This window comes from Leopardus geoffroyi, chromosome A3, assembly GCF_018350155.1.
Source record: "Leopardus geoffroyi isolate Oge1 chromosome A3, O.geoffroyi_Oge1_pat1.0, whole genome shotgun sequence".
In the NCBI taxonomy this organism is placed as follows: Eukaryota; Metazoa; Chordata; class Mammalia; order Carnivora; family Felidae; genus Leopardus; species Leopardus geoffroyi.
Window position 1 is genome coordinate 126,887,963 of NC_059336.1, and position 23,803 is coordinate 126,911,765.

The window sequence follows — 23,803 nt, forward strand, 5'->3', positions numbered from 1 at the left end:
TATATCAGAATATTAGAAGTATTTTTCTTTGCATCTGTTTTTATGTCTCTTTAGCCTTTTGGAAACAGTTTTATTGTATTAACTTGTATCTAATGCTCAGGACATTCATATGTGTTTTTAAAAATTCATTATCATTAAATTACAAAGTGATTCCTATTTTAAAAGGTAGAATCCTTTGGTGTCTGATGCATGTTACCATGGCAACCTAATAGCAAACTGCAAATCCTAAGCCAAGTGCAGCAAATAAAACACATCGTCATCATGTTGCACACCATCTTCTGTGTAGTACAGAATCTCACATTCATTGTAAGAAGCTTATCACATTTACCTACGTCATCTCCCTCCCCCAGTTTTACTTAAAAAACTGCCATTTTTTTAATGGTAAAATACTAAAAATCAGTCAGCTGATGTCTGAGCGCCTGCTTACTGCAGGATCATTATTGGGCATTAATAAAAACAGTATGTAAAGGGACATTTAATGTGGGGAAAACCAAACAGTAATGCTTCTTTTTTGCTCTTCTACAATAAATAAATTATTGCTCAGTAATTAAGGAGATAGAGAATGGGTGGGAGAAAAGGAGATATTTTGGGGAAAATAATGGCATGGTGGTATTCCAGGAAATGTAAGTTAGCAACAAGCTGAAACTAACAGACATTGGCTCTTGTTAAATAGTTTGAGAAATATGTTGGATTTTCAAGTTTTGACTTGTGTAAGAGATTCAACATTAACATTCAATTGTTTATAAAAGAGATATTGACTCTTATGTAATTGTGACTAATGCTAATATTATCTCAGGGATTTGTTTAGGTTAAATGTCCTTTGGATTATCTAATACACCTTTTAGATGGTATTTGTTTTATCATGATTAAATTCTTCATTGCCTTCAGGATAAGATAAAGGCCAAGTTTTTAAATGTTATTTATAACGGTTCTTCTTTAGAATCTCCTAAGATCTTGTTAGAAATGAAGATTCTGATTCATTTGATTTAGGAAGGGGGCTGAGATTCTGGATATCTAATACATTTCCAGGAGATGTAAATGCTACTTGCTGGTCCTTGGACCACACACTGAATATCAAGTCTATAAGTTATTTGATGGTTGGCTTCTTCTCTGCTGCTCTAACTTAATTGCTTGCTAGCTACGCCTTATAATTTATGGCATTGTGTCATGGATTACTTAACAGTATCCTCTGCACTAAGCAGTTTGCAGACTGTGGCTCAGGGACCCTTGAGACTCTTTCAAAGGGTCAACAAAGTCAAACAATTTTCATAATAACAGTCAGATGTTATTTGCCTTTTTCACTCTCATTCACTTATGAGTGAATGGAGTTTTCCAGAGGCTATGAGACATGTGGTGATGTCATTGCTTTGAGGACTGACAGAATGTGTACATGTGTGTTCTTTGGCTTAACAGTTTCTCAGTTTTAATTTACAGTATGATAGATATTGATAGGTGTAAACAAAAAGCTCTTTGAGATCCTTAGTACTTTTGAAGAGATTGACCACAACCTTTGAGAACTTCTGCCCTATGGTATTAAGCTGTAGACACTAAGACTCAGAGATGTAGAACTGTACCAGAGCTCTTTTCTTAGCCACAGTGACTGCTGGTATGAGTGGGAATTTTGGCTCTCCACATGGTTTTCGTACACTTTTGGGGGGTGGTCTCTTTACCTCTCTGGGTGGTAGTAAAAGGTCTCATGTGACACCATCCAACTGAGAGTGGGAGTAAGTAGCAACCTATTACTGCCTGATCAAGGTGGACACCTAGGCTCTCTAGGTGGGCTCCATGGACACCCATTATCATGACTCCCTATTTGGCCTACATAACGTTCTCTGACACTGGCCCAAATGGGATATGGAGATGCCTTCTTATGGCATTATAAGGTCCAGGCTACCCACTTGACCTTTGCTAAAGTGTGTGTCATTGGGGGAGTAGAAGGAGGCACCACAGTTTTTTTTTGTGGTTTTTGGCTGGAATAGAGCAATTATTGTCTAAAAGCTTTCTGTCTTGTCAGGCTGCCTGGTCCTTTGGCTAGAGAGAGGAAGCTTTTATTAGGTCTTTTTTTCCCATGCACCTGTTGGTATTTCCCCAGTTGCTGTCTTCTCCAAGTCTGGGATATTTAAAGCAAAACAAAAACTCTGGGAACTTACCTTGATGTCATTCCTTGGGTCCTGAGGTTCCTAGCCAATCTACTTCCTTCTCATTCAGAGTTGTCTTATGTTTGTTTTATATATGATTTCCAAAGTTTTTAGTTTTACTAAGCAGGAGAAACAGGGAAAAGTGTATCTATTCCATTTTCCTGGAAGTGGAAGTCTCTGATTTCTTTTTTAACTTGCATTTTGGGAGAAAGAATGAGAGACTGAATTCTAGACTCACACTGAATATCCCTTACATTCGGTTGTATAAGAAATATGAATAAACATTAAAATATTCCCATTAAAGAAAACCTTGATTTGATAAAGACCTAATTTTTAGAGAAAATATTTCAAAATTTAATTAAATATTTTTTGCATGAAAGGAGTCATGACTACTGATGAGGATTTTACAAAACATAAGGTAATCTTGTCTCGTAAGTGTGAGGGTTCACATTATATCAATGTTTTGAAAATAAAATTACAGAAAAATTGATTCAAGAGGTTATTGTAAACCTGTTAAAACCAGTATACAAGAAAGAAATGTAAGTGATTTCATAAAGTTAACTTTCAAACTTTCTACTTACTAATAGCTCTACTTTCTAATAGCTTTCAGCCTACTTATTTCTTTTTAATTTTTTTTTTTTTCAACGTTTATTTATTTCTGGGACAGAGAGAGACAGAGCATGAACGGGGAAGGGGCAGAGAGAGAGGGAGACACAGAATCGGAAACAGGCTCCAGGCTCTGAGCCATCAGCCTAGAGCCTGACGCGGGGCTCAAACTCACGGGCCGCGAGATCGTGACCTGGCTGAAGTCGGACGCTTAACCGACTGCGCCACCCAGGCGCCCCATCAGCCTACTTATTTCTTAAGAAAAAATTTTTAATGTTTATTTTTGAGAAAGAGAGACAGAGTGTAAATGGGGGAGGGGCAGAGAGAGAGGGAGACACAGAATCTGAAGCAGGCTCCAGGCTCTGAGCTGTCAGCAGAGCCCTGATGCGAGCTGGGGGGTGGGGCTCAATTTCATGAACTGCAAGATCATGACTTGAGCTGAAGTTGGACACTTAACCAACTGAGCCATCCAGGTGCCCCTAGCCTAGTTCTTTCTTACTTTCAAAAAAACATTTAATGTGTCATGCAGTTGAAGTGATTTCAGAGCATTAAAAGGATGGGAAAACCACTTAGTTCATTTAACGAGGTATACATTATCAAAATAACACAGCCTAACAAAGATAATTCCCCAAACCAGTTCCTCCATAATATGTATAGATATTTCATATTTCTGCCAGATCAGTTCTGTCAGTATAATTTTGGAAAGCAGTGGATTTAAAAAATTAAACACATATATGGATATCTCTTTCTCCCTTACCCTCCTTTTGTCACTCACATTCTTTCTCTAGAGGCCCCATTCTGGTTCCTACACATCTACTTCATACTTTCTTTGGAACACCACTCCACTAGCCCCCCACCCTTCTGACACACACACACACACACACACACACACACACACACACACAAAGACTACTTTGTTACCCTGTGTGCATATATCATCACATATGGCTATCATCTGTAGTGAGGACTGACTGGAATCCTTCAGTCCGAAATCAAGAGAGAGAAAACCTCATTTACTCTCTTGCTGCCCAGGTACCTGGTGCAAACCTGGTTGCTATGGTATACAGTCCTTGGTGGACTTAGGTAGAGACTAGAACCATTCTTCATATTCTTTCCTTGTATCTTAGACATTTTTGATTACCTATGTTATGGATTTTCTCTCCATTTATTTAGCAAATAGTTATTAGGTGCGTATCATTATAAGTCTTAAGTGTATTTTAGAGAGAACAATGAAAGTAACAACAAAATGACTCACAACATTTAATTTTAATCACAGACCGTCAGCTTTGACTTGAGGTGCAGTATTTATATGTTCAAAAAGTTTTGTCTAATTTTAAATACATTAATTTTCTAGGCATAAATTTTATAGTACATTGGAAAACATAGCATGGCTTGTTTCTTTAGGGAACAATTAAGGGAAACTACTGATACTAGGCAACATGGCTTTAAGATACTCTTCTTTGGGAAATTAATTTAAAATTAATGCTTTTATCTGAAAAATTGGATGATTGCTTTGGAAAACTTTCAGAAGACATGGCATCTCTATTAATAGATCTAGGAAACTAGAAAACAGAGTCTCACAAATAAGAGTTTTTACCTTTTGTGAGTTTCAGTAGCCAAAACATTTAGGGAGGCCCATATCCATAAAATCTTGGCTGTGAATAACTCTGAAGTAAAATCAACTAGTGTGGCATGTGCACATGATTTTAAAAAGCCACAACATAAACTTTTTGTCTTACGCTTCTGCAGGTTAGAAGTCTGCTGCAGCGCCGAGTGCTAAAATCAAGGTGGCGGTAGGGCTGTTCCTTTCTGGAAACTCAAGGGGTGAATCTGTTTGGTTGCCTTTCCAGCCTCAAGTGGCCACTTGTGTTTTTTGTCTCATGGCCCTCTTCCTCTGCACAGATGATATGTTTATTTTTTTTAACTAAAAACGAATGGACGTAGTACTTAAAACTTAAGCTTTGTCTTATTTTACTTCATTGTTACTCTAATACATGTTCAGACCTGATGGCCAAAAGAAAGGAAGAAAATTTCTTCTCTCCTGAAAATGCCAAAAGACCAAGACAAGAAGAGTTGGATGACTTTGACAAAGATGGTGATGAAGATGAATGTACGGTTTCTTTCACAAATGGTACCTCTACTTTGGTAAGTGCAAAATTTTTGGATTGGCCTGATTCTCATGTTTGGCTTATATGTCATATTCTTGATAATTCAATGTCAGGAAAAGCAGTATAGTTTTTTAAAAAACTAAGGTAAAATAATGTAACTAATTCTGAAGTTTATGTGAATTATTAGAAACATTTAGAAAAACCCTTAAAACAAAGAGCTTATTCTTTGGAAAGATCAATAAATTTGGCAGACCTCTAGTAAGACTGACAAAGGGAAAAAAAAAGAAGGCATTACCAATAACAGGAATGAAGCAGTAGGTATGACCACTGACCCTGCAGGCTTCAAAATGACAATGACATGACAGATGTTCAACATCATTTATTATTGAGGAAATGCAAATTAAGCAGACCACAATGAAATGTTACTACACACCCATCAGACTGACTGAAATTAAAAACAACGACAACTTCAAATGCTGGCAAGGATACAGAGAAACCGGATCATTCATATATTGCTGGTGGGAATGTAAAATGATACTGCCACACTGAAAAATAGCTTGGCTTTTTTTTTTTTTTTTTTTTTAATTTAACACACACCTGTCTACCACACAACCCAGCATTTGTCCCAGAGAAATGAAGATATACTTTCACACAAAATTCTCTCCATGAATGTTTATAGCAGCTTTATTTGTAATAGCCCAAACTGAAACAACCCAGATGTCACTCAGTGAGTGAATGGTTAAATACTGTGGTACATCCATACCATGAAATACTAGTTAGCAGTGACCTCCTGATGTAGGTGACAATAGACGTTTCTTTTTTTTCAATTTTTATTTTTTTAATGTTTGTTTATTTTTGAGAGACAGAGAGTGTGTGGCAGAGAGAGACAGAGCAGGAGCAGGGGAGGGATAGAGAAAGAGGGAGACACAGAATCCGAAGCAGGCTCCAGGCTCTGAGCTGTCCGCACAGAGCCTGATGCGGGGCTTGAATCCACGAACTGTGAGATATGACCTGAGCCAAAGTCAGACGCTTAACCGACTGAACCGCCGAGGTACCCCATAGACATTTCTATAACATTTGTGAAATGACAGTGTTCTAGAAATGGAGAACAGATTAGTGGACTGGGGGTTCAGGTAGGAGTGGATTGGGTGGGATGTGGATCAGTTATAAAAGGTGACCTAAGGGATCCTTGTGGTGATGGAAATGTTCTGTATCTTGACTGTATCAGTGTCAGTATCCTGGTTGTGATTTTGTACCACAGTTTTTAAGATAGTACCATGGGCAGAAACTGAATAAAGAATTCATAGGATCTCTCTGTATTATTTCTTACAACTGTATCTACAATTTGATCAAAATAAAAGTTTATTTTAAAAAACCTTCAACCATAATTTCTGATATTCTACTTATAAAAGGATATAAATGTTTCTGGTTTTTAATAAGATGGCATCCAAAAGAAGACAGCCAGGGAGTTTTTAAAGACTTTATTTTTTTTTTTAAGAGTTTTTAAATGTCCCTTGGGGGACAGCATCTGGATATATTTTTGATTGGCACAACTTAGGTAGATGTGTGCTTCTACTGGGCAGAGGCTAGGGATGTCGTTAAAATTATCAAAATCGCAAAGCAGCCCCCCTCCAACAAAAAATTACCTGACTCAAAAGGTTAGTATCGTCCATATTAAGAAACTATGTAATACAATTATTAGATCCTTTAAGGACTTGAGAATGAGTATTCATTGAAGGTTCCCATTTAATTTCATCTTACTCATTCAAGTTAAGATTATTCACTTATTATATAACTGTTTTCTTTAGTAACACTGCTGATCTTTCTCCAAATGCTTGGATGAGTATAATGAGTTTATTAGACAGATTAATAATTAATTGTTTTCTCCCTCTGTCTCTTGCTCTCTCTCTCTCTCTTTTTTTTTTTTTGGTTAATAGACTGCAGCAGAAGTTGGAATAATTGAGAGTATTCAGCTAAGAAACTTCATGTGTCATTCGATGCTTGGACCCTTTAAGTTTGGTTCTAATGTCAACTTTGTTGTTGGCAACAATGGAAGTAAGTGCTTTTGCCCTCCTTACTTTACTTTGAGTAGTATTTTGAAGTTAGAATGCACTAACTTTTTAAAGTAGGTGATTGTGCATGCTGATAAATCTAAGTTTGGGATCTATAAACTGTGGTCATGAATATTTTCAGTATTTGCTGCTATTCTGTACTTAAAGAAAATAATAAGTTAACTCTAGGTTCATTATTTATGTAGTAGGAATAAACATTTCCTACTTATTGTTTTGACTCCTTTTACCTTGGTGTTCATACCATAGAAGAGTGGACAAGCCTTCCACAAGAGAGGACTAGCCTCATTGTGATTAATGCACCCGTGTGTCTTACATCTATTAAATGTTATAATAGAGCACAAATATAGTGCCACGGGAATCCAGACAAGAAAGAAACTATTTCTCACTGTGGCCAATGAAAGCTTAAGGAGGAGGTGGTATTTATGGTGGCACTTGAATGAAAATTATAGATTCTTTAGGCCTCATTGGGGAAGAGGAGGCTGAGATGTTCCAGGCGAAGATTGCTTATTAGCAGAGGTTTGGAGGGGCAGAAATAGATGTGCATGGATGATGGTGAACAGCCTCATATGGCTTTATCATATCCTACATGGTAGGGAGGGGCAGAAGCTGATGCTGGAGGGGACTGTCGTAGGTGATACTGGTGAGGATCTTGAATACCACGATGAAGATTTTGGTGTTTTATTCAGAAGTCAGTGGAGAACCAATTACAGTTTCTCAGTAAGGGATGACATGGTCAAGATTTGTGAAACAAAGTGGCCACATTGTGGAGAATGGATTAGAAGGGGAGAGGCATGGGGGTTAGAAAGACCAGTTATGCAGCTTTTGTGATGGACCAGCCAGGCATGAGCTGTCGACAGCTTGACTGACCAGTACATGGAGAGGAAGCTTACCAGAGTCTATGGCTGGTGACGGTGCTAGAACAGGATAGTAGGTGAATGCAGCTCCATATTCTGCTTAGTTGTTCTTTGTTTCCCCTGCTGTATACTCAGTCCAGAGGAAAGTGTTTTCAGAAGGAGAGAATGGACAGAGGGATTAGTGCTACTGGGAGGTCCCACAGGACAAGAAGTAAGGAAAAACTTGTGGGTTCTGCAATTAGGTCTTTTCTTCTTTTTTAACTTTTGAAATAGTTATTTTATTAATAAAACTTAGAGAAGAAGAAATAATGCAAATAGTGGAGGCAGTGAATTTGGAAACGAAGGAGAGATTTAGAACAGAGACTTGAAAGGCATTCGAGGAACTAAATCAGGTTAGCCAGTGGTGAATTTTGGTTAATTTAGGGTATGTTGTGGGAAATGATGGGCTGGTAAGAGTTGATTGAATTGGTTGATTGTGGAGTTCAGAAAATGATTGCATATTCTGGGTAATTGTTTAGATATTGAAATTTCAGCTTGTGTTATTTTATATGTTAGAGTCAGAAGAAGTATACTTTTCAGAAAGTTAGCAAATGAATAATCAAATTAGGAATAAGAGTTGTCAAAATATTACATAGAGACATTTATCTGTATGACTGATGATTTTTTTTTCATATTGAAGTTCATTTATTCATTCAATAAATACCAGAGTGCCTATTATGGGCCACTATTGGCTGTATCATGTTGAATAAAACAGACAACATCCTGTCCCTGTGGAGCTTGTTTGCATTCAGCGGTTGTCAAAAATAGTTTCTGGCTTCTGTGAATTTGTGGAAAAGTAAATCATACCTAAATTAGAATGTGATAAAGGTTAGATAAATTCAGTATCTATGTGTAATTAAAAAGATAACCTCATTTAATAGGCTGATGGACCAAGATGAAACAATGAGCATTTTAGGTTGGAAAGGTATCAACCTTTTTTTTTTTTTTTAATTTTCTTATTAGTGGCAAAAATTCGAGTCCTGAATTATACTAATTTTTTTTCTAATTGCAACAGCTAAATATTTCATGATATATACAATTCTTTTTTTAAGGTTGCTGAAAGAAAATGGTAATCGAAGTGTAACACTTCATTTCAGTGTTAGAACTAATTTACATTTTCATTCAGAAATCTTTTTACATCAAATTGTGGGAGTCAGCCTCTTCTTTTCTGTCTCCTTAATGAATGTGATTTCATCAACACCTGTTTCCGTAGGTGGGAAGAGTGCAGTGCTCACAGCTCTCATAGTTGGTCTTGGCGGAAAAGCAGTCGCTACCAATAGAGGCTCTTCTTTAAAAGGTTTTGTGAAAGACGGACAGAAGTAAGTGTTTGCTTTCTACATGTATTTTCCAGTTCTTTAGTAAGAAGCGGCTGCTTTAGATTCCCAGTTCATGTAAACATGATAGGAAGTGAATTGGCTTCCCAGAACTGAAACGGAAGAGTCCCATCTTTCCATTCCTTTCTTTTCTCCCTGTTGCCAGTATGGCCCACTGTTGCCTGTTAGCTCTCCAGAAGGAAAGCTCGTGTAAAGTACTGCCATGTGCCTGCCCTCTTACACTCTTGTTTCTATTACCTTTTTGGAGGAAAGAACAAGCAATGATGAATCTATGTACTTCTGTTTTTTATTTTATTTTATTTTTTTAATGTTTACTCTTTTATTTTGAGGGAGAGAGGAAGTGCACGCAGTTGCACGCACAAGCTGGGGAGGGGCAGAGAGAGGGGGAGAGAGGATCGCAAGCAGGCTCCATGATGTCAATGCAGAGCCCGACATGGGGCTCAGTCTCAACCGTGAGATCATGACCTGAGCTGAAATCAAGAGTTGGACACTTAACCAGCTGAGCCACCCAGGCGCCCCACTATGTACTTCTACTTAAAGAGATATTTATAAACATTGGACTTTCCTTGCTCTTGATCCAAACCCAGCCTGAACAAGTTCATGTTGGTGTGTTACAGGCAAAAGCAGAGTCAGCAACCAGCCAAGGGTCCCCGCACAAAATTTCTGCCTCCAGTTCACTAAGAATTCCAAAAAAGTATTCTGGTGTCTTTGATTTTCTGTCCTTTACTCAGGTGATTTGCAAGTGGATTTGATTTGAGGACTACACCCACACGTCTGTTTGTGGTCCATCTTGACTCTTGGAAAATGGTCATAAAACTGCCTTCATTCACTCTACACCTGTATTTCTTCTTGATATAACTTGCCTTCATGTAACTTCATATAAATTGCCCAATTTGCATCATCATAGACTTAGGGCCTTTTGCCCATTAAGGAGCACTCTTCAGGCCGGTCTCCTTATTCTTCTTATTACTGCCTCGAATAAGTCCGAAGGGGTCCTTGCGTCTCCTAAAAACTAGGAAGTCCCAAACTGTTCTGCTGTCTCGCAGAGTGAGGCCGCTCCCATTGCTCAGTGCTCCTTTGCACACCCCATGCCCAGAACTTCTGGAACTTTGATAATTAGCAGTGAGATCTTTTTTCTCATATAACAGACTTTCCTTCTGCTCAATGTTCTTTCCGTTTAACTTCAATTTTATTACTAAAAAACAGAATAGGGACGGGATGTGAACCAGGATTGCAGTTTTCTCATGTATTTCTCAGAAAGCTGTAGGAATATTAACCCAAGCCAGGGTTCCAAGTGGACTCAGGAGAAGGGAGGTAAAGATACACGGAAAACATTCCCCATGCTGTATGACCATGGAAAATAACTATTCGGTAACAATTCTCCAGCATATTTTCTGTCTCTCCTTATCTTATTTGGGCTGCAGCTCAGCAAGATCTTCTCCCCCTTCCATAGTCCCCAACCAAATGATCTCTGAAATAAAAAATTAGCTATTCCAGCCTTTTTAATGGCTCCAGCTCTGTTTCAATTCATTGTACTTAACTATACATTTTTTAGTAGTCTAAACAGTCACCTAGTCTACCTAGTCAGATAACACATTGATCTTTCAGATAGAAGCTTCAGGAAAAGAAATAATTTTTTTCTGTAGCCCTAATTGTTTTATATCCCAATTAAATAATTTTTTGTTTTTTTGTTTTGTTTTGTTTTTTTCCATTTGAGAAGTATCTGGACCAAAGCAGAAACTTCTTTCTGAGACTTGTCTTCAGAATACCATTTTTAAAAAGAAAGGAAAAGGCCAGCTTACACAGATCACCAACTTTTAAGGACACAGCTGCCTAGAGGAAATTAATATATTTTAAATAGTTAATAACAGTTAAAAGCCTTAACCTGAGCTCAGTCTCCTTTTTACAGACCTTGACTGAAAAAGTAGCTTAAAAACAGCTTTTCCAAACCCACTGCTATTTCCCTAGTCATCCCCTTCTGTATAAAATATTTGATATCTGTGAATCTCTTCATATTTTATAGTCTCTGATTCTGTCATCATTTTTTACAGATTCACCTCATGGAGCTTTGCAGTTCTAGTCTTAAGTCAGTTTTACATCTAAAATTTGCATGTCTGCTCCATTTTCCCTGAAGGAAGTCTGTCTGGCACAGGTTTGGGAGAGTCCTCGGGACTCTCCTTCCCCCCATGTCAAACATTACACTCCCCGTTGGTAGCACCTGGGCTCAGTCCTGTCTTGTTTGGGGTTTTAGCTCTCCGTAGCAGTCTTGCCTAGTGAGATTTGGAGAAGCCAGAGAACCCTGCCCTGAGACACTCTGCCTGGGGGTCACCTCTCTGTCAGCTACCAGCTCTTTACAGTGGTGGTGAATTAATTCACCTAATACAACTTCTCCCATGGAAACCTCTGTCAGTGCCCCAGGGTCTCATGACCCTCACTATTCAGGTTGTTTTTGAACATATTTAGTTCACTGTTCCCTCCCTTGGCTTTCTAATACTAGCCCTGGTTGCCTTGGGATCTGACAGCTGCAGCATTGGGAGTGAGTTATGGAGGGACAAAAACTCTTACTCCTGCTGTACATTGCTGATGTATTTAGTCAAGGCTACAGAACTTAACTGCAGATGAGCTGGCTATTCAGAGACAGAGCAGATGCATCATATTTTTGTATGGTTCGTGCCTTGTTCGTGCCTATGTTCGTGCTGCTGCCAGGTACCTCTGTGCAGATAGATTTTTCCAGGGTTGAGAAAGAAGCCAAATTCTTTCTGTGGCACTGCTTGTTTGTGATGTCATTCTAAAAGAACTCTTCACTTAAGGATTTCCTGTATTTACAGACGTTGGGCTCCCTGGCTCTTGACCCAAATTGAGAATTAGCCACATCAGTAGCTGAGGAGACAGCAGTTAGTGCCCAGCAAAGTGTCCCTGTCTCCTGGTACAGTTACTAGGAGGCTTTTCTCTTAAACCTTAATTTTTTGAAAAACTTGGTTTTCTTTATTCAGTTCACATCGCGACAGAATATCAGTGCCTCCGAAGTTCTCACAATACTAAAGGTAGCTATTAAATACACAGAGTCGCTAGAAATGAAAATAATAAAATATATGTTTGCTAATCAAGAGAGATGTTTGATGATTCAGAGAGGAAACATATATAATCACTTTATTTTTAAAATGTTTTCATGAAGTACATTTACTTAATATAGGTAAACATACGAGTTAATGAAAAAAATATTTTTATTCCGTATTGTGGGCAGCTGCCCTTCCCCTATTACACTTTAGTTAACGGTTTTCAACTTTGTTCATTAGAATCAACTGGAGAGCTTTTAAAAATTCCATTAATTGGGGCACCTAGGTAGCTCAGTAGGTTAAATGTCCGACTTTGGCTCAGGTCATGATCTCACTGTTTACAAGTTCGAGCTCCATGTCGGGCTCTGTGCTGACAGCTCCGAGCCTGGAGCCTGCTTCAGATTCTCTGTCTCCCCGTCTCTACCTCTCCCTTGCTCATGCTCTGTCTCTGTCTCTCAATAATAAATGTTAAATTAAAAAAAAAAACCTCCCATTAATTACAACTTGTCTGGAGTATATCTGTCCTAATTGGGTATTTCTGATTTAAACACACACACACACACACACACACACACACACACACACACACAGGGGCGGTATTTCTGATTTAAACACACACACACAAACACACACACACACACACACACACACACACACGGGTGCCTGGGCGGCTCAGTTGGTTAAGCATCCAACTCTTGATTTCGACTCAGGTCATGATCTCATGGTCTTGAGATCCAGCCCCGCATGGGTGCTGGATGTAGAGTCTGCTTAAGATTCTCTCTCTCTCTGCCCCTCTCCCGCTCATGTGCGCTTGTGCACGCACGCCTTCTCTCTCTCTTTAAAAAAAAAAAACAACAAAATACACACACCCCAGCCCACTTAGGGTAGCTTTAGAAAACGAGATTTAGGGGTGCCTGGGTGGCTTAGTCAGTTAAGCGTTCGACTCTTGATTTCGACTCTGGTCAAGATTTCACGGTTTGAGTTCAAGTCCTGCATAAGGCTCTGCACTGACAGCACAGAGCCTGTTTAGGATTTCTCTTCCTCTCTCTCTGCCCCTATTCTCTGCTCTCTAGCTCTCTCTGAAAATAAATAAATGAACAGTTAAAAAAAAAAAGGAGATTTATTGTAAAAATTCAGGGATTTGTATTTTAGAAGCTGCAGGAGCGAAGAAGTATGGTTGGGTCTCATGAGTAACTGGTACTCAGAGACCTCAGAACCAAGGATCTTTTGTCTCTGGGCCTTTCTTTTCTGTGTCTATGGCTTTTTCTCTGTATTTTTGTCTCTAGGCCTCTATCTGCCTCTCCCTTCCTTTGGGTCCATGCGGCAACCCTTCTGTTCCACCTCCCTCACCCCCTTGTATAATGGGCTGTACCGTATTGTGCTCCCTTCCCTCTGTCTCCTTATGACAGGTGTGTGGGTTTGTGAGGAGTGTGTGTTCTCTACCTTACAACTTAGCCAAGTCTTCATTACTCTGTGTCTTTGTTTGTGCAGTCATCCAGTCATCCACGTCTAACTGTCTTAGTCTTTGGGGCTGTGTACGTTTTCTGTGTCTGATTTACTGCCAATATCTGTGGGTGTGTCTTTTTCACTTGGTCTAGGTGGTTTTCTAAGAGGTTATCTGTTGTGTGCTCTTGCTTCTCTCTGTAGCCTCTGCACATGTTCTGCTTGCTCATCCGAGTATAAAGCCCCAAATTGGTTTCTCTAGTCCTCAGAGGCTTCAGGGAATCACCAGCTCTTAACGTGGTTGTGCCTTCATTTGAGTTTGTTTTTAAAACTTCATTGTGAAATAATTTAGATTTATGGAAGTGTTGTAAAGATAGTACACTTTCCTTTATACCCTTCATCTAATTTCCCTTAATGTTGACATCTCAAGTAACTAAGGTTACTCTTTCTGAGTTCGAATCAGATTTCTATATTTAGCTCCATCCCTGGAGGGCAGGGTGAGGACTGATCAGGCTACTAAGCCCTGTCTTTCTGCTCAGGCTCTGGTGAAGAAGAGGGTGACTGGAGCAGGAGATAACAAAACCCTTCAGTATGTCTACTGTAATATCAGTTTACAGTGAAGTTTATCTTGAGTATTTTTTCTGCATTTCCTGCAGATGGGAACAGTTTGGGAATCTGATTATAAATTCATGAAAACAAGTTCTATTAAAGATTTCATTTAATTACTAGTTAAAGCAGTTTTGCATTAAAGGGCTTTAGCATTTTGGGAGATGTTCACCTGAATCAGAAAAAAATATTGATTGCTTTTACGTTTAAGGAAATTATGAGTGTGTATATAGTAATATACTTCCTTAACACTTTTTGTTTTTCTACCAAGTCTTATTTTTAAAAAAAAAAGTAGAAAAATAAAGATTGATTTTTTTTTTCCTGTATAAAAATGTGCATGGCTATAAATGCTCTAAACTTGTTTAAAACTTTAAAAATAATTCCTTTATAATATCAATAGAATTTCAAGAAATTCTGAGCTTCCGTTTACATTTCTTGGTGTCAAATACTTTAATTTTTTTATTGCCATACATTTGAAAGATGAAAGTTGCTTCATTTGATTCTAATGTTCTTAGAAGATGTTATTATTTCCCCATAATTGTTACTTCATCATTCTTAAGGGATTGCTGTCAGCATGATGCTTTATTTTATAGTCAGACAGTGTAGTATTCCATGTTGCCTATAAAAGGTGTATAACTTATCTGCATGATTTGAAACAACCAAAATTTTAATGGGTTTTATGTGACCGTGGTATTTCTATTATGGATAGAATAGTCAGTATTTCCATAACTCTTATTCTCTCTTTTTTTTTTATTAGGCATGATATATTCAGCATTATTCTGTAGTAGCCTATCAGCCATCAACTACTGGTATAAAGCTACTTTTCAAATGAATTAGGCAAATTATTTTGGAGGTTTTGAAAATTCTAGTAACCTAGTATTGAAATTGCACTGTACCTTCATGTGACTTACCTTAACCTTCTTGCTTTAGCTCAGCAGATATCTCAATAACATTAAGGAACAGAGGAGATGATGCCTATAGAGCAAACGTGTACGGTAACTCTATAGTTGTGCAACAACACATCAGCATGGATGGAAGTCGATCTTATAAACTAAAAAGTGAAACAGGTTTGTTATGAATGTCTTTTCATTTCATATACAATATTAGTAAATGTTCAGTTAAACAGTGAAGTGATTGCTCAGGTATTCATCAAAAGGGCATTTCTTCCTAATTTCTTGAAACCTTTCTCATGTCAGATCATGGGTTGGTTGCACGTATGTGTACATGCACATGTTTATGTACGTACATATATACACAGAGTTGTTTCATCCCAGGACATTGGACAGCAGAACCATGATTATCAGAGTTTGGGTCCACTTGAAACAGGCTGTGCCATTTCGTCCTCACCTGCAGACCTCCTTTCACCCCTGTAGTTGCTAGCACATGTGGAAGGATGTGGTTCGCAAAAGGTGGGGAAAAGTTTCGCAAAAGGAAGAGGAGGCAAAGAGGTAGATGAGAAGGAAGAGCAAGCGTTTAGCTAATGGGAAGAAGAGAAGCACCGTCATGGTGTCCGCGCTTCTTCCTCTGTGTGCTTGGGTCATGATTACCATAGTGGCCAGCTCTCTCAGATGCGTGCGTATTCTTGATGACATCACAAAAATAGTAATGCTTATGTTGGTAAACAATTGCCTCATTTTTCTCTGTATTTTTGCCCTAAAAACAGTCTGGTCATTTGTATGTGTTTCTCTTAACCAGGCACCGTGGTTTCTACTAGAAAAGAAGAGCTGATTGCAATTCTTGATCATTTTAACATACAGGTAATTGCTAAATCTGCATTCCTGATTGATGCATCTGGTCACTTTTTCATAAGCTATCATTTGCAATGTCGAAAGAATTCAGATGGGCTCATATGAGTAAATTGACCACAGGAGGAACATGTACAACTATTGTTAGCGACGTTGCTTAAAATTTGCGAATTCAGCAGGAGTTTTCAATGCCTAATATCACACTCGTATTTTGACAGAGCAGTCAAGAACATGTAGTCTGCACCAGTATGGGATAGAACTGATGTTCATAAAAGCTATACAGTTTCTTTGCTTTCTGTTGCCCTAGGCTCCCTAAGCTCAGTTGCTAAGTCATTATAGAAAGGAAATTTATTCCAAAAAAATAAAGCATTTCTTTATGTATTTTGGAGTTCTTGATCATAACTGCAGGAGGTGTGTCAAGTCCTTTCTGCTAAGATAACTTTGAGTAATTAGAAATAGAGCATGTAGTCTTATGATGTGAGCACTGGAATTGTCCCGGGCGGTCATCTGATTCACCTATATTTTGTAGGTGAGGAAGGAGCTAGAAAAAGTAAATGTACACCTACAGTCGTCTAGGCATGCTTGCTGGTAGAGCCTGGATTGGGATCCAAGCATCCCTGTTACATTCTGATGTACTACCCTGCCTTATTCCGGGACGAAGAACACCAAGACTAGTCACCAAGGGAAAAGAACAATTACAAGTCTAGGTATCTTTGCCAGTTTGGTTCAGAACAAAGCTATCCAGAAAAACTTTCTGTGATGGTAGAAATATTCTGTATTATGCTATTCAGTGGGATAGCCACTGGCATCTTGCTCTTGAACACCTGAAATGTGCGACTGAGAAATTGAGTGTTTGATTTTATTTAATTTACTTAAGTGTAAAAAGCTCCATGTGGGTAGTGGCTTCCATGTCAGGCAACAGAAATTTAGAAAAATACTTACTAAAATCTGAAGAAAAGCAGACACATCAAATAAATTTGAGGCTAGAATGCAGGGCAATTTTAAAGCAAAATCAGGAAAACCAAACGTATGTGGAATCATAGATGTTTGGGAGGATCTTGGAGGGCATCCAGTAGATTTCTCACACTCCGTACTTACCCTGTGTGGAATCCTTCACTCTTCAGCAACTACTTCTAAGTGGATTGTGATGGAGGAATCACTTCTGCCTGAGGCTTCTGATTCCTTCTGTGGTCAACTCTGTTTATCAGAAAGAAAAATTATGGGAAAGTTGAATTAAGCCTGTTCTCTAAGTTCCCGCTTCCTTGGGGAATGTAAAAACATGTTTATTTCTTTTGAAATATGTAAAGATTGTTACAACTCTTCTAGTCCTCTTCTAGTATGATGCAGTTGCTAAAGGTTCATTTATCAAAATATAGAAGGTCTAGAGCTGCACTTACCTGTATAATAACCATAGCTACGTGCGGGTATTAAGCACTTGAAATGTAGGTAGTCCAAATTGTGATGTACTATAGTGTGAGATACATATGAGATTTTGAAGAGTTACTGCAAAGGAATAATTCAATTTTTATATAGGTTATATGTTAATTCATATTTTCCCTGTTTATTAATATCGCCACTAGCAGATTTAAAATTATCTGTGTGATTTGCATTATGTATCTATTAGACATTGGTGGCCTAGAATAACCAAGTGGGAGGAGAATATTTAATGTCTTTAAGTACCTGATTATTTTGTCCCCTGTGCCTAGTCTTCTTATCCTTTCTCTGAAGTTTACCTGTTTGTGCTTGCCTTTTGCTTGTTCTAGAGTCTCGACAGGTAAAGCTACAAGGTTCTTACATAATCCCTAGAGTAGGGTAGGAACTAGGAATCCCATTTCAAAAACAACCAAAAAGTTGTAGACAAAAGAATATAAGTTTTGGTGAAGTTAACTTATTCAAAGTTGGTTAAAATGTCTTGTCATTAAAGACTAGAACATTAGGTCTTGTTTTTAAGAAGTCAAATGGAATGTGAAATGAAGATATAGGGCAAGCTTTGTAAAAAATATGTGGCAGTCTGTGTGGCCTACCTATATAATAGTAGTGCTAAAAATAATAAAAAGTGGCATGTAGAAGTTTGTTTTTTGTTTTTGTAATTTGAGAGAGAGAGAAAGTGGAGAAAGGGCAGAAGGAGAGAGAGAATCTTAAGCAGGCTTCATGCCCTGTGTGGAGCCCAATGCGGGGCTCAATCTCACCACCCTGAGATCATGACTTTGGCTGAAATCAAGAGTCAGACACTTAACCAACTGAGCCACCCAGGCACCCCTGTAGAGGTTTCTTTATAACTGCATAAATGGTTTTGTTATCTTAGAAGACCCCAAATTTTACAGATGGTAAAATGAAGGAGTTTAAAATTTTTTTCATTTATACTGGTCCTACATATTCCATAACTTTCAAACCGTATTATTTTCTAGTATGTAAATTATTTTCTTATTAATGCCAAAGACATAAATGAGTAATGACCTTGAATTTTTCTGAAGCAAGTTATATGTTTTTTAAACTTTTTCACCTGTACTTTGATGAGTTACTGTACTTTACTGTTACTTTAACTGTACTTTAACTTGCTAGTTACAGATAGTTTAATTCAAGCAATAGCTTATTTTAAATGACTCCTCCTCCAAAAGGTAGAAATAACTCCAGCATTTCGACTTATTTTATAATATCTTCATGAAGAAATAACAAATCTGAAAGAAAAATAATCACTACTTGTCATCATAATTCCTATTAGAAATAACCAAGTTGGGAGCTGCCTGGGTGGCTCAGTCGGTTAAGCAGCCAGCTCTTCATTTTGGCTCAGGTCATGATCTCACCGTTTGTGAGATTGAGCCCCTGCGTCAGGTTCTGTATTATACTTGAGATTCTCTTGCTACTTGGGATTCTCTCTCTCTCCTCTCTCCCTGCCTCTCCCACTGTGTTCTTGCTCTCTCTCTCTCTCTCTCAAAATAAACATTAAGAAATAACAAAGTTGGACCTTTTGTATTTAGTTGGAGAAACTAACTTGCCCAGGGCAACATAGGGGGTGAGAGACAAGAACCCAAGTCAGTTGAGAGCTTTATTCACTGTTGTCTGATTGTTAACCAGTAGCATAGGAGTGATATTCTATAAAACAGGTGAAAGAAGTAACAACTTTCTAATAAAAATACTTCTTCAGAGATTTCTTGTGCCCTCATATAGTGGCAGAAAAATTTTGACTATGCTATTTATTTTAGTATCATGAAATATTGAAATATTTTCCCTACATTAATAACTAACATTTTTTCTTTGTGTACTTACCCTAATACCCTAACCTTAGCCTTCTTGATGACGCCATGGGTGAATTGTATTCTGTATTTCAGTCGGTTTATCTTAAGTCGTTAAAATGAAATAATCAGAAATAATCTTTCTTACTTATTTCAGGTGGATAATCCAGTTTCTGTTTTAACACAAGAGATGAGCAAGCAGTTCTTGCAGTCTAAAAATGAGGGAGACAAATACAAAGTAAGGAACACCAAAGTAAATATGAATTTATCAAAAAAGAATAGATTTCTAGATTAAGCATATATACTGAATATAACTTTTGCTCATGTTATAAATACTGAGTTTTTAAAAAATGTTTATTTATTCTGAGAGAAAAAGAGAATGATCACGGGTGGGGGAGAGAGAGAGAGAGAGAGAGAGAGAGAGAGAAAGAGAAAATCCCAAGCAGGCCTAGCACTGTCAGTGCAGAGTCTGGTGCAGAGCTCGAACCCAAGAGCCATGAGATCATGGCCTGAGAGGAAATCCAGAGTCAGAAGCTTAACTGACTGAGCCACCTAAGGGTCCCTTGAGTTTTTTTTTTTTTTTTTTTTTTTTAAAGCCATTGATTTATAGTAATAGTGTAGGGCTAATTTAGGAAAGTTCTAAGTAGGTATGATAGAAATGTAATTTTCATGGTAAATTCTTGCTTTCACTCTTTGGCTCTGAATTCTGAGAGAGAACGGATTATTCTAAAATTAATCTTTAAGAAAATTAAAAGGAATGATTGGTCATGCATAACAACCTTTAAACCTTAAATTATAAAGCTAGCAAAGTATTTGACTTCTACTAAAACTTATGCTGTAACTTTTGAATGGATTTCACTATTTCCTTTTCTAAAAATTTAAGATGTGTAAAGATCAAGGATATGGATGTTTTCTCTTTTTTTCATACTTGCTTAAAGAATGAAAGAATAGTGAACGTGAGTTTTTAAGATGGTATTATTATCACACCAAAAGTGTTTTCTTACATAGGCTTTTAAGAGTTCTTTCAAGTAAAGTGTAGATGTGCACAGAGTAAGTGAAATAAATTTGGGGTCTGAAAACATGTTCTTTTGTGTATATGTTTACTTGCTCAAGATTGTTTTTAGTGTCTTTTTACATAATTAGTCCAAAAATTTTTTTTTTACAGTTCATGGAAGTTTACAGACTCCTAATTGTGTTTTCCTTATTGATACAGTTCTTTATGAAAGCAACCCAACTTGAGCAGATGAAGGAAGATTATTCGTACATTATGGAAACAAAAGAAAGAACAAAGGAGCAGATAAATCAAGGAGAAGAGGTTTGTAAACACTTGATGCAAATATTTTTGAGGTCAAATTATATAAGATAAATGCTACTGTAAAATTATATACTTATATATAAATACGTAGCTATAGAAAACTAATAGCACTTTCATGGTACTCTATGAAATATACGAAGGGTGGTTTTTATATTCAGGGTATTTTATTAGCCTTTACTTTGTTATGTAATAATCGGCATGTACACATTTTCCTCTGTTAAGTTATAAACTAGAGGACAGGGCAATATTTTACATACTTATGCCTGGATATATGACTTACTGGTTCTACAATAAGGTATCACTAATTCTCACTATAAGTCGTTTGAAAACTGTAGTATTTCTTATGATGGCAAAAGAAGCACAAGCCTCAAGCTGATATTAAACGTATTAAATGCACATGTAATTATATATGGTAGATAAGTATTTCATCACATTGGTAAATTGTTAACATTCATTAAGCACTGATAGCTTGGTGGCAACTGTCACATCTGAACTTGCCAGGTTAGCAGCTGTGCATATCTTTGTGAATTTGAAATTACTCAAGCCAGCGTGACTTACTTAAATTTGTTTTTACATCTGCTGTATTTTGTTTTTATACTTTCTTCTTCAGATTCCTGAAGATCCAACCTTCTGTCTGATAATCAGAGACCTCAAAGTCATAAGGCTTACGTTTGAGCCTTTCGTCCAGTACATTAAGTCCACCAATTTTTGTGTGATTCTGTATCTTATTCTTTTGTTAGTCAGTTTCATACAACCAGTTCAGCTTTCAGCTGTTTCTTAGCTTGTGCTTTTGACACAGAATTGTACTAATGATTGATCCAGGTCACCTTTAGTTAGATGTCACACTGGCCCTTTTACTTCAAGTTTTCAGGATTGCATATGTAAAATTAGGTCTGTGGCTGTATGAAAACTTAAGAAGCAAGGATGGGTATATTTATTTTTATTCCCCACATTGTCCCTTTAAACCCCAGGTATGTGGTAGTGTACAAGGAGGCACTGTAAACCACAGAATTAATATAGCACAGTTTCTTGGAGTATCAGTATTATTGGGGAAAGGAAATATTTGCATATTCAGAAAAAAGTAAAAGTATATGTTACATTTATTATTTTTAAAATAATAAGTCAGGACTTTGAAGAAATTTGTTTGCTTTAGACAGTGGGGGGGGGGGTTAAACACCCACTCTCTCCATAGTATACTTTGTTATCAACTAGTAAAGATATTTTAATTATGAAGTTAAAGAAGCACTTCCCTATATCATGTAGCAGAGTTCCGTATGTATAATGTGCACTTAATAAGAACTTTTTTCTAATTAATTAATTAAATATTAATTAAATATCCTGTATTCTTAAACTCTGGATTTAAATAGCTAAATCTATAGGAAGAACGTTATATTCTCAAAATAAACTCCGAATTTGAATAACTAAATCTATAGGAAACAGTATGTGAAGGTTAGAAACTAGAAAGCATTCGGCCAACAAATAATAAGTTCCACTGTGTGCCTCCTGGCATTGTGCTTTGTCTGTGGCCATAAACAGCCAATATATACCAGGGCTTGAGGGCTCGTGGGGTCACAGACCTAACTACTCAGCAGGAACCAGATGGTAAATAACTTGAGTATGGTGGTCACTAATTTGTGACTGGGTTTGTGCAAAAGCACTTAATAGGGTATTAGTGCTGGGGTGTAGGGATTCGGGAAGGGTGGATTTGTTAAGGCTGATGTCTAAGATGAGAAATGAAGGATGAACAGTGCCAGAAGAGGGATGGTGAGAGGAGGGAAGCAGTCTCCAAGAAATAAAAATGATAGTGGAAGGGAGTCAGTGAAGAGGATAAAGTGGAAACAAAGATGAAAAGATGGGATGAGAAATGAAGTAATTTAGACCTCCCAAGAAGGCAGAAGCAAGTGGTCGCATCCAAAAGATATAGATAGGGGGTATAGCTCAGGGGTAGAGCATTTGACTGCAAAAGGTATAGATAGATGGGGACTGGACTTCAGTGTAATGAAGGCCCCTCCTCTTCAGTGTAAGGAAGCTGTGACTGCGTTAGGTTTGTAGATAAGGCTATTGGAGGTTGGAGTTTCCATCTGATGGCCACTAAATTCCCTGAGGTAGGAGGCAGGGAGAATCAGTGAGGATTAGCACGGGGGCATGTGTGTGAGGTGTGAAGAGAGTGATAATGGATTGAAATAATCCTGGAAATTGGGAAAGTGACTTGTAGGGACACCCTTGTAGATCTACAGTGTGAGGCCCTGGTTGAAGATGGTCAGCACCAGTGAACGGGAGAGGCCATCTATCTACCCTGGTGTACAGAATATGAAGTCTAGGAGCTACTTCAGAAGCTGTTCTAATGTCACTCTGATATTTAATGATTTTATTTACTGTTAAGTGACAACTTAGATTTTAAAAATTGTAGCTTACTTAGCTTTTAGGAATAAATGTCTTCTACATCTTCCATTATCTTTGGAAAGGGTGCTGGGTATACTTTGCCCAGAAGAATAGACCATTCCGTCTCTCAGATACGGTGTCAAGAGAAGCGGGAAACTGAGTTTTGTGATTTGTCTGCACTTGTGAGGTCTTAAACCCTTTGTTCCTTTGATCATCATTAGAATAGTATTTGGCCATTTTTATAGTGCAGAAATTAAGAAAATAGTTGTACCTAGTCAAAGCATATCAAAGAACCAAAAGTATTGTTTTCATCTTAGAAGAAGACATTTCTTTGCATATCTTTTTTAATACCATTAAGGCAGTACACTTAAAAGAAATACATTTGTAAAATGTCGTGTCTTTCTAATGTCAGTAAGAAATATTTCCTTTTTTTCTTTTTTTAAGCGACTTATTGAACTAAAACGCCAGTGTTTGGAAAAAGAAGAACGTTTTCAGAGTATTGCTGGCTTAAGTACAATGAAGACTAATTTAGAATATTTGAAACATGAAATGGCTTGGGCAGTGGTAATTTTTACTTAATTACTTATTCACTTATACTTTTAATATGCAGAATATATTTGGTTACAGTTAGTCTTCTACATGATTTACTGTGTAATTTCTTTGTAGGTCAATGAAATTGAAAAGCAATTGAATGCTATCAGAGATAATATCAAAATCGGAGAAGATCGTGCTGCTAGACTTGACAGGAAGATGGAAGAACAGCAGGTAATTGTAGTTTTTCTAATACAGATTTGTTAGTTTAATCATACGAGATTACTCATATTAGACTATTTTAAAAGACTTAACAAAAGTAGAAGTGTCAACCTATATAT

At 37.4% G+C, this 23,803-nt stretch overlaps 1 protein-coding gene across 2 annotated transcripts in view; it reads left to right on the forward strand.

Annotated features, from left to right (window-relative positions):
• SMC6 (structural maintenance of chromosomes 6) overlaps positions 1-23,803 on the forward strand; it is a 78,343-nt gene that overhangs the window by 3,587 nt on the left and 50,953 nt on the right. The window contains exons 2-10 of one of the 2 annotated variants that reach the window (XM_045447661.1): positions 4,747-4,889; positions 6,790-6,907; positions 9,031-9,136; positions 15,187-15,323; positions 15,952-16,013; positions 19,392-19,487; positions 20,448-20,549; positions 23,376-23,495; positions 23,598-23,696. In XM_045447661.1, coding sequence (XP_045303617.1) covers positions 4,752-4,889; positions 6,790-6,907; positions 9,031-9,136; positions 15,187-15,323; positions 15,952-16,013; positions 19,392-19,487; positions 20,448-20,549; positions 23,376-23,495; positions 23,598-23,696 — 978 coding nt within the window. In that variant the 5' untranslated portion in view covers positions 4,747-4,751. The remainder of the gene's footprint in view (positions 1-4,746; positions 4,890-6,789; positions 6,908-9,030; positions 9,137-15,186; positions 15,324-15,951; positions 16,014-19,391; positions 19,488-20,447; positions 20,550-23,375; positions 23,496-23,597; positions 23,697-23,803) is intronic. The other variant, XM_045447662.1, reaches the window with a different exon arrangement.